At 39.1% G+C, this 12027-nt stretch overlaps 1 protein-coding gene and 1 long non-coding RNA gene across 2 annotated transcripts in view; one reads left to right on the forward strand and one right to left on the reverse strand.

The window, feature by feature from the left end:
* Nucleotides 1–273: 273 nt before the first annotated feature.
* On the forward strand, nt 274–4869 carry LOC140949839 (uncharacterized). Its single transcript, XR_012167125.1, has 3 exons — nt 274–482; nt 716–825; nt 4576–4869. It is a non-coding gene; the product is annotated as an uncharacterized lncRNA (long non-coding RNA).
* A 998-nt stretch (nt 4870–5867) lies between these two features.
* The window catches only part of LOC140949480 (uncharacterized), a 29106-nt gene continuing 22946 nt past the window's right edge, over nt 5868–12027 (reverse strand). The window contains exon 9 of the mRNA XM_073398639.1: nt 5868–6880. Coding sequence (XP_073254740.1) covers nt 5868–6880 — 1013 coding nt within the window. The remainder of the gene's footprint in view (nt 6881–12027) is intronic.

Here is a 12027-nt window from a genome sequence, read left to right on the forward strand (position 1 = left end):
GGGCATTTTCCTATTGATTCATGAGGAAGATTGTAATTAGAAAATCTGTTTTTGTTATGTGCGGGATATAGCTGTTTATCCGTCTAGGAGAAGAAGAAAAAAAACATTTTTTATATTTTTGTCGTATTTTTGATAAAAAGATAGGTCACAATTAGAAAATATTTTACATACAACTGTAGTTCGAACAACATCCATTTACTCAAGTAGAGCCGCCAATCTTTGAGTGGACAAAACCGAAGCTGTTTATCCATTTCTATATTTGAATGAAAACAATTTCAACCGGTAGAGAACTGTAATCAAAGGCACTAGGCATGACATAACACTTGAGGCGAGAAATCGTCATTTTCATATTTAACCCAGTTTTTCTGTTCTTTAACCTTTTAAGGTATGACCATGATGAAAATAAGAAAGTGGAGGAATTACTTACGAAAGAAGTGCGAAGAAATCTCGGGAAAAAAAATGGGTCAAGGCAGAGATAAAAGGTATGTATAAGTAGTTCTAGTAACCAAGGTACATATACTGTACATTTAGACAGGGGACGAGTAGAAGGTTTAGGCTATCATTGCTTTCATTTCCCAGGTGTGCCCTCAAATAGTTGGATTGCTTTATCACAGTATAAAAAAATATGAAGTGTGCTTACTTTAAATACTTTGTGAAAAAATCGTTTTTCACATAAGATAATAGCATATATTCACCTATTTCCTAAATTTTCCAGCGGCAATTTTTACGTACTGGCGGAGCATCCGGGATGATGCCATAAGAAGGAAGAATGGAAAACTTTAGGAGCATAGGATCATGACAAGACGCCGACTGAGAGTGAGATGGGTAGGCTATTTTCATAATAAAAATCATAGTTTAATTACAGTAACTAGAAAACTACGTACACTGTATTCTTATAGCGGAGCTCCCGCGCGCGCGAGGCGCGCGCAGCGGAGCACCATGGGTCAGAGAATTTGGTGAACTATCCATCCCAGAAAATTTGGTTATGACGTAGCGTACGCCCGCCCGTCCGTACACACACTTCATGTAAGCCGACGTCAAATGTCACAATAGATCTTGCACAACTTGACTAGCCTCTTAGTTATGTAAGCCATACGTATGAGTACGATTAGATTGACAGCTGTCAAAATCAGACATCCGCTGACAATTATCACATGACCGTCTTGCGGGCTCCGATAAAAGACCAGTCGTTTTGCCCCCATATATAAGCTGATATAATATGTCACCTGTATGTCACACTTACCAATTCAACATAACGAAACTACGCTGGGCAAGGCTGTCAGATGGCTGACAGTCCTTTAAAGTTACATTGGCAAGCCAAATTAAGGTCAATTGACAGCTGTCAAAATGGGACATGTGTAGACCACTATCACAAAAATAATAACGAGGGCTCAGGTTCGCTCAGGTACACGATCTGGCATTTTGCACTACATGCCGGACGGAAATGTCCTACTCACACTCGTAGTCTGTGAATTCGAATATTCGCCATTCTAATGAAGGTTAATTGACAGCTTTCAAACTAGAGTATACACTGACCATTATCACCTGAGTGGATCGCGGGCTCATTTTTCTATCTATTGAGGTCACGTAGTGTTTAAAGTTTTGCGCTGATATTTTATTTGATCACGGGCTCAATTCGAAGCCCCATAGCTTTATAGAAAATCTATCCATCCTAGAAAATTCGGCAATCACGTGACCGTACACGGACCACCCGACCTTCCGTCCGTCCGCACCACAGGCATACCAATCTTTAATCTCACACTTTCTAGCTAGTTTGGGAGCCTGCAACCTGATGTTGTACATCCATGTTTTGATTAATTGACAGCTGTCAAAACAGTGTTTCTGCTGACCAGTATCGCCTGACCGTATCGCGGGCTCAGGTATAGACCCTCTGAGTTCGAGTAATATTTTGAAGGTATCCGCTGACAAGTTGCTACTTTTCAAATGATCGCAGTTTCAAGTTCAATTTTTTTAAAATGCATATGAAATAAGTCGTGTTTCATGAGCCGCACTTTTAAAATGTTGATTTCGAACTGATCTCGAACACGAAAATTCAACCGGCTTTTACATTTACATACAAAGAAGGCAATCGCTTTTGACTTTTCTCACTGTCACGCGTTGATCACGCTCTACGTCCAATTTTTAGGTTCTGATTGGTCAAAATTTGACAGGTGAGTTTATGCGGAAAATTTATGCAGCGTCTGGAAACTTGCTTACTGATAGCTGGAGCTGAGAGAGTTTTGTGTCATCTTGTGATGTTTTAAACTGTCTTTTTCTACTTGGTGTACAAAATGAAATACAGCTGCTATCAAGAATGTTCTGTAATTCGTGGCTGGTTTGTTTATTGCGCTTTTTGTTGACAAATGCACCGCTTGTCAAAGTCATTGGAAATCCGATTTCGGATTGCATCGTTTTCAAAAATGAGCTTACTCCCTTGCCCTTGCTTGAGGCGTAAGAAGGTTGAAAAGTCTCAAGCGATTCTGGAACACTTGATGACCTTCAGAAGCAGCATCTCGACTGGTAAGCCTGAGCCAGTATTGTCTTTGATGTGTTTTTTTCGGTTTCCTGAAGTCGAGCGTATGGTTTATGGGGCTTAAGTTAAAACACGAGCAATGATCTAACCTACAATAGTATCGGGTTTAAAAAGCCTTTAGACATTTTTTGATCCGCAAATTCAAAGAAAAGGTTCCGAAGATTATTTAGTTATGATTTTGGCTGTAAACAGAAAGCTCTGAGCGATTTTCTTGCCTCGAGTTCATCTTGAAAAAGAGCGAACACCGGGAAGCCGGCTTAAAACATAAATAAGCTTATGCTTGCCTGACTCATGATTTTCTGAGACACTTTACTCTCAATACTTCTCTTCGTGAATGAAAATTATTGTCTCTGTACATGTTTCACCGAATTAAACTTACTTTATAGATTGTTAGTAGTCCCTCTCGCAATTTCCATCGCTGCACCAGTTGTTTCCAGTCGAACATAAACATCGCATGTAGGAATACTCAAAACGCCGCGCGTAAATATCACTCGCTTTTAAAGATTACACATAACAAAATCATACACAGTTTAATGAATAAAGGGAAATAAAACCTAAACATAACCATTTCTCTATCATGTTGAAGCGTAAATGGTAACTCTATTAATCGCACTGCAAATTTGGTGCCTGTCAAAAGTGAGAACCCGTCCGGCTGGCCGAAAAGTGATTTTGGGAATTTTTTTTTATCGTTTTCATTAAAAGCCCATAATTATTACCCTGCATATCACATAGCACCAGATTTTTCTAACAGAAAACGTTTTATAATTCAATGCTATAATTTGTTGTGCAAAGGAAGCGCGTGCTTTGATCGTCGTGGATATTGAATGGGTGCAAACTCTCTTGCAAAATTGTGAAAAACTGCAGGATTGTAGGTTTAAATAGGGCAAAAAAGGGCAAATTCTGTCCGAGGTCTGTGTACTGTTTACCTGAGACGTGATGAGAAAAAGTATGTTTAAAAGGCTGGTTTACACGCCACCAGATTCGTCGCCAAGATTTACTAGTAAACTAAACTTGTCGAACACAAAAAATCCGGCCTGATTTTTATTTTGGCCTCTCTTTTAGACAGAGGAATGCAACGTGTAAATTGGCTGCCACCAAGGACTATCGTGGCGCATGTGTTTCTTAAAATTATATTTCGGGGTTGTCCAATTATCCATATTCTCTCTAACGGAGCAATGTTGGAGACACTGGTGAATGCCACATTATGATGCTACAGCTAATGCAAATACAATACACGAATAGGTCTATTTGTTTTCCAGGCCTAATCTACTGTGATCGAACATGATTGCTATTTTTCGGTGTACAAATAACTCGATGTAAAATTTGTTTCACTCTTGGACGGTCAACTTCTGATTTTTCTCTAAAATCACTCAGCCTTTGCCTCAAAAGTCAAATGAATGTGCCCTGATCTGTGGATTACAAGTTTATTGTTTGATTTAAATTATGAATTTATTAACGGGAGCTTCGCTTTTAGCCCTGGCTAAATCTTTATATTATTTAAGGGACTATGACAACAGGATTTCGTGGGTTATTGGTCAAAATTATGTTAAAATCACTGGTCCAAAGAAAAATTTAAAATCCTTTCTTAAGGAGAAACAAACTATTGCCAAGAAATATCCATTTTCCAAGACACGCGGAGAGAGCTTGAAAAAATGAGCCAAATGTTTAAAATTGCAATTCATTTCCATCGTGGCCATCTTGAACAAGACAATCGTTAACAGTTTTAGCTGACTATTAAAGACGGCAATCATTAACAAAAACGGGCCATTATATTTAGTTTTCCCTCCACACCAATTGTAATATGTGATTTGGCTTTCCAAAGGGATGATTCAAATCATGACATATATCTACCACTTTCAACGCCAGTTTTCGCAAGCGTCGGAGTCGTGGTGGTAGAAAGGCCGAACGGGCATCTAGTCCGTTACAAATTCTGCTTACGATCTAGCAAAAAACTGCATTATATAGTCGAAGTTGCAAGTAAAAGCGGAATAACTAATTAAACCAGTAACAATGCATGATATTCCTTTGTTCTTGGTCTTCAGAAATTGGCATATCGTCAAGAAATGGTGGAAAAATCCACTCTCTCCCCACAGGACAAAGAAAAAATAAGTGCACTCTAACAGTTGAAAAATGCCGTGGAGTTTATGTCCTCAGAGGAAAGCGAGGAAAGAGAAGCAGAGGAAACATTGAATGGCCCACCTGGAAGGCACATCAAACCACTTCGGTAGGACAGAACTGGGTTAAGGAACATTAAGGTTGTCCTGGATGCCACCTATCAGGCTCGCATGAGTAAAAGGAAAAAAAGGACAGGAGCTAAACTTTCAAGAATAGCTGACCAAAATATGTCAGACAGACCACTCCCAATAGACTGTCCTTCTTGGGCAGGGCGCGTGGCCAATGGCATAATTTGATTGTGCATAGAAATTAAGGTGGCTCCTTATGGCGGTGAATCTCATGAACCAAAATTGCAAGACAAGTCTTAATGTCCAATCGGACTCAATTCGAGCAAAACTTTTTGGAAACGTCGATTTTATTCGCGTTATTTTTTACTTGTTTCTCTATAACTAAACCTTTGCTTATAAGTCGACGAAAGCTTTGTTTATAGACTTGAGAGCCACTTTAAATATTTCTTTATCACTCTGTCTTTGACATATTACCTAAAATATCCTGTTACTGCCTATGGATCCCGTTTTGATAATTTTGTTACAGTTGTGAGTTGATGATTATTTTTTTTAATGCTGCAAGGCCCTAACATCATCACTAGTTACAGTAAATCAAAAAGAGGTTAAAATTGTCTTCTGACCTTTGTTCCTTGCAGCTCAACATTGGGCAGAAACGGTAATTCATAGACCTAGGTAAAATGTCAAACACAGGATCAAAGATTTCAATTTGAGCAGATTGGCCGCTGTTGATCGACGCGCGTCAAATACTAAACATGAATTTTATTGGCTTCCAAAAAAAACATTTCTTTGACACTTAACTACATGAAACAAACAGTTTTACATTGTATTTCTGTCCCGACAATTGCGACCAAAACAAACTTTTGAAGCAATGAAATATGGCCCACTAAATTGACCAATGAAAGTGCGCGTACTGAGAGATATTCTTTATGATAATGAAATGTACTATCTTAGCAGCAGTTTTTGCTTTAAAATGTTACTCTCACTACATATGTACACACATTTACAATCAGATGTGACATACGGTATATATAATATGACTTATAAAATTCCTAGTTACTAAATTTCTCTTTAATTAATTACTTCATCCTGTGGGTGTAACTGTATCGGGAACTTGGAATTAACAATTTAACGCGCATACATAAGCAATCTTTTTAGGTCCACCTGTACAGAGTGCTGTTAATGTTCTTTTTGTTATTATTTCCTGAATTAGCAACAGCCAGGTAAGTATAACCCTTGTATTCAAATGTCGTCATATCAATGGCTTCAGAGGTTGAAATCTCTTGATATTTTGTGAACTGGCCATAAGAGAATCGATATAGCGAGGATTTTGTGCTGGACCGATCAGTCACCCCCAGAAACGTTTGACCACATCGGACAAATGAATGCAAGCCCCACGTTCCACGAGTAGTAATAGACTGAAATAACACAAACTTACTTCCATCCCACTCGTAAATAAACGAGTGACCATCAGAGACAATGGCCAGGAACGCGTGATCATTGATATAAAAGAAATTTGCATCCTTTGCTTTTTGGAGAGTCTGCAGTTTGAGGAAGCCTTTCCCTGACCACTTATAAACGACTGAATTTCCGAGAGCGTTAGCAAAAGCAACGTAGCTTTCATTATTAATTTCAAACGCAACACTTGTACGACATCCGTTTGTTGCTATCTCCTGAAACTTTTCAAACCTTTGGTTTTTCCATTTGTAGATGACTGAGTTTATTCTATTTGTAACATCGTCCCAAAGATTGGCTGCGGTAAGAAAGGGTTCTTTGTCTATCGTAAAAAAATTAAAGTCGTCTCCTCCCAGCGTTGCAACGTTTTGAAAGAAAACAAACAATGTTCCATTCCAACGATAAATAACTGAGTTCAGTCTGCTCGTAGTTCCATTAAAATTATTAGCAACAGCAAGATAATGTTCATCAGATATTGTAAAATATTCTACGTCAAGCACTCCACTTGCACCTATGGTCTGGTAAAGGAAGAACTTTCCAGTTGAGTCGTTGGACTTGTAGATGAATGAGTCTGTGTTGTATTTTTCGGAGGTGTCGCTTTGGTAGTTTGCGAAGGCGAGAAATAGATTTCCATGGATGGTGAAATGTTCCACGGCGTGAGCTCCTCTGGTTGGTAAATCTTGGTATTTTTTAAAGTAATAACCGGAACAACCTGGATAGAAAAACGAAAACATAAAATTCACGAGTACTCGAAATACCTACGCGGCAAAAATTCATGAAGAAAGTAGGCAGAAAAAAAAAAGAAAAAGAAATACTTAATTCCGCGAATTTGGCAAGATAGTTTTTCGCGGAGTTTTGTTTTCTCGATTTCTACAGGCAAATATGAAAAAAGACCATTAAATTTCGCGATTTAAGCGTTCTCAAGGTGATTTTATTTTTCAAAAAAAAATTTCTAGATAAACTGGAACAAGCAATGTGTGAAATCTTTGCTATTAACGCTATTTCACAACTGAACATACAAAATGGAACTTTTAATTGCCAGTAAAACCAATCAACAATTTGTGGTGTTTGTTGAACATAATGTATATGTTGTTGCTAAATTGTTAATTTTTTTTTTGGCTAGTTTTGAATTTTCTACATGGGTTTTAACATTTCGCGTGGATTTATATTCGCGGGTCTTTAATTTCGCGATTTTTTTAGAATCGCTAAAAAAGCGAAATTTAAAAGTACCAATCAGGTAGTATAATCCTTCACTTAAGAAGGGGGCAAGACGTCGAATTTATCATGAGACCACCTAAATTACGAATTGGGTGGACATTAAGTTCGACTTAAGGAGTCCTATTCACAAGCCTTATTCTTGGCTTTCTTGGCTTTCTTGTGCTCCGTTGCCTCATCTTCTTTTAAACTTTCTTCGTATATGTTTGTTTGTGTGGCAAAATGATAATAAACAATAATCAATAAACAGCTCATAAGGTGCGGTTACACACACTTTTGTAAAAGACATTTCTCCCCATAAAGAAAGCCGTGGTATTACTAATCCCTTGGCAAAGGATCGGGTCATTTAGGGTGAAAAAAAAAAAGTGAATGGAACTACGTCCGCATTCCAAGGACTGTTGTAGCCCAACAGCCTCATTACTACTATGGGTCATTTTTCATGCATTGCTACGTAGAGTGTCTGTTATTTTGAATACTGTGGCGATCAACTGAAGAGGTCGTTTGACGATTTATGTGTCGATATGTGATTAATTTATGTGATTAAGTTGGCAAATTACGGGTTCAGGAAGGACAGATTCTCACTAATCCCGGCAGACTAACATTTTAGGGAACTGAAAATCCACTGTCAATTTCACTATCATCTATTACTCTTTCCAGATAAAACTTTCCTGTTCCTGGAAGTTAGCCAGCCGAAATTCCGTAGGAAAGAATGACGATAAAGTGGGCAACAAAACTAAGAAAGAGAACAAGAAAGAGGGATCGAAATAGATTTGCCGAAAAAGGTCTAATTTTTGGCTCAAGCGCACAACAGGTACTAAAAAACAAAAACGAGATTGATTCGTTTACATCCCAAAAATATTTCCCATTTCCCATCCCATTTCGATTCCATGCTAATTTGTGGAAAACCAGTCGAACTAATAAGATTTTGTATTGTAAGGGTTTAACTCTGTTTACCGTAATCGACGGTCAAGACCATGGCAGGATCTTATGTTCAGTTGATAATTTTAATGCGTAATTTTGGTAAATTTCAATCTGGTATGTTAGTCCTGATAATTTGGTAAAGGCATATAGCTATTTGTTTTAGTCTTGGCCCTAGATTTCATTGTTTGCATACCATCTCGAATACGTGCATATTTTTGGGTAAATATCGTTCCTACATCTGGCTCAACAAACTACTCATAAATTCCCTCACAGAATAAAATATTGTACAACAAAGAAACAGAAAACAGCTTCGCCGTGCAAGCAACTCCTTGACCACTGCACTACTGTGCCACTCAGTTTTTGTCGAAGTGAATTTGTTTTTTTAAAACCATTTTTCTCTTCCATAGACGCTGTTTGAAAAAAATAGCTTAAGCGCGTATATCAAAGCTATTTCGCATTATTATTTTGGGTTCAAAGCACCGATCGTTGTAGAAAATCAATCAAACAAGCTGTACTGAATTTAGTGGAGAATTGAGAAATAAACAGAACCCCGCACTCGAAGGGATTGATGAGAAATACGGTCGATTTAATTAGCGAAGAAGATATGGAATATAAACGTGTGTGACTTCTGAATCGACCCTCCTATTCTGGAGACTAGACGTTGCCAATTTCATCCTCTTGCTGGTCCCGTAAACACGGCCCGCGACACAAATTTTAAAAACAAAATTACACAATTGCGGACACAAAACACCAAGACGGTTTACGCAAGCAGATACGACAAAGTTCACGCACATATGATCTATTTGCCTAGCTTTTCATCTTTTCCCCAACCTTTCTGGTTCAAATGACCATGGTGTCCCTTCCAAATTTGCGCAAGCAACCCGACTGGCACTCGCCCGTTAGTATGCCTCGCGTGTCTCCCTCGCGCGCGCCGGTTCCCTCTTTCACCTACTACTTCCAAGCGCCTGCTACGAAGGCCAGTGACGTCACACTGGCAGTGATGAATCGGTCACAGACAAACACATGAAAACAATAGAGATAGCCCCTCCCTCTGGTTCATTACTTTTTCAATATTTCACTAAAAAAATATACCTATCTTAATAGCTTTATAAAGAATATTTTTAATAAACAGATATGGGTGGTTGTCGCTCCATCTTTTCCCTACCCCACGGTACTTGCATCCGTCTAAGAAATTACTTCCCGCCGTCGTGATCAGCTTTCGCATGGAAGAAAAACAACCAATGTATCGTTTGAAGAGTTAAAAGGAAAAGGCACTTTCTTTGCGCGTGAATTGTCAAGGCAGAAAGGCCTAGAAAAACTCTGCGAGATATTTGAAAGCTAATATAAACTTCGCGTATTGTACGATCAATACGACAATCTGACAATCTGGTCAATGCGACAATTCATGCAACGGTTCCATCGTGATCAAAAATAATCATGTAAAGCGCGTCGGTTGTTTGTTAATATACTATACTAAACATCTTTGAAAATAAGAAAGGTATCATTTAGACTTTAATTATAGTTCTATCATTTAGATTAATCGGATCAATGTAATGTTTTTTGCAATAATTAGTGAACTAGTGGCTAGGAGCGATTTGCATAAGGTGCCTCACGCGCTAGTTTGATCAGATTATTACAGATTTCCTATAAATATGGTATTTTCAGCTTATTTACTGGAAACTGCAATTTTGGTGTTGTCCCGGGTGGGCCATTTGCACCCTATTTTTAATCCCCACCGTGGGGTTTTGGTATGAACGCCCGGCCCCACCGTGGAGCATTTGTAGCTTTTCCAAAACAAAATGACAAATGCCCGACAAATACCCGAAGGGGGATGTGCACGCTTGGAATTGACTGAGCCATACTTCTGTGCCCTGCTTTTGTGCGGTCGTCGCGAGTCAAAATAATTCGCCGATCAAATTCGGTATGGTGACTGATACACAAGCAAGGAGAATAATCACAGTCTCAAATATTGATCAGGGCCGAGTTGTTCGAAGGCCGGTTAGCGCTAACCCAGGGTTAAATTTTAACCCGGGTCTCTTTTTCTTTTCATCAAAAGCATTTTCTCGGAAAATTTTCTCTATTCTATTTAGAGTATTTAATCATTAAATTGTAGACAAAAAGAATTAAACTGAATGTGCATTTTAAGCTTTCATATCTGAAGTCAAATTTTGTACTAACCCTGGGTTATATTAACCCGGCTTTGAACAACACGGCCCAGGTAATTTTTTTCTTAATCATGTTAACGCATTGTTTCTTTCCGGCCACAATACAGCTAGCAAAATGCAACGTTCGTATGATTCGAGATACAATCGACCTTGCTAAGCCACTCTCCAACAAAATATTTTGGTCGACCCAGGGTTGTGACACGATACTTTTGTCCTCCTGTGCTTCATTGGATATATATAAAAAAAGGCATTAAGGCATTCGTGTACCACTCCCACCGATTGCATTAATTCCACTAGCGAGGATTCAGACTTTTTACATGCAGCTTTACGCTGTAGCTTGTTTCGTTTTAAAACAGTGATTTGTCTATAGCTGAGATGTACAATGTTGTATGCTACTGAAAGACAGTGTCTTTGTACTGGGAATTAACAACTTTAAATGCAGCTAGTTTAAAGACGAGTATGAGCCTGGTTTTAGCTACTGAACGCTTAAAACTGGAAGTGGAGTCATTTAAGTGACGTCATCATAGTGACCTCTTTTATACGGACACCTCTCTAATACGGACCCTTCGCTCTGTCCCTTCGATGTCCGTATTAGTCGGGTTCGACTGTAATTGTGTCGGACTAAGGATTGGAGATGGTCAACCATGGTTTGGCGTGGCCTTAACTCAATGCATTTCTAATGGGAAAAAATAAAATTTATTATGTGCTGTTTATGTGCTTTCACTGACTTAGTAAAAAGCAGTAATTTACTTTGTTACCATCATGGTTGGCAATATACCGTGGTCAAGGGCTGATAACACACCATGGTCACACCCCACGGTCGAACCATGGCCGACCATGTTCAAACATGGTCGGCGTTGAAAAACCATGGTACCATGGTCCACGTCTTGCCGGGGTGACCCGGCCCGCTGTCGGTGTGAAATCACTGGCGGCCCAAGCTCAATATGAGAGTACTTGCGGTTTCGTAATTTTCAAAATGACCGTCATTGTAAACTGGATTTGTGTGGGAATTCAGGTAATAGATTCGAGAAGATAAATACTCGCATGGATTTTCAATAAAATACGCTTTGACTTGTTTACTTGGTGACTTCTTGCTTCCTGTGTGGTTATTTTCCCGATCCGTTGCGATTTAAGCGATTTCCTTTATCCCGAGTTTTCACTAATAAAGAGAGGACAACGCCAAACACAGGCAGTATGGACAGCCCGCCGAAAGAAGCCAAAAATTCCAGGTCAAAATTTCCCCACGGCCAAAATTCCACCGTATCCCAATGCAAAGGTTTAACTTTCATTTTCGCTCCCTAGCCAAGCAATCGCGTCCCGGCGAGCGAAGCCAAACGGCAGTTTGTTTCCCCGATTAAACGGTCCGACGCTGGTAGAAAATCGCGTCCAAAACCAACACGACAAGAACCATGACCGCTGAAATCGGCTTGGTAACCACGCTACGTTGCCGGCTTCAGGAAAAACAACTCTACGACGCTTGCCTTGATTGATTTGCATGAAAAAATTTCATCTGCTATTGATCGTGGTGAATTAGTGGTTGGTGTCTTTTCAGATATCT

This window comes from Porites lutea, chromosome 10, assembly GCF_958299795.1.
Source record: "Porites lutea chromosome 10, jaPorLute2.1, whole genome shotgun sequence".
Lineage (NCBI taxonomy): Eukaryota > Metazoa > Cnidaria > Anthozoa > Scleractinia > Poritidae > Porites > Porites lutea.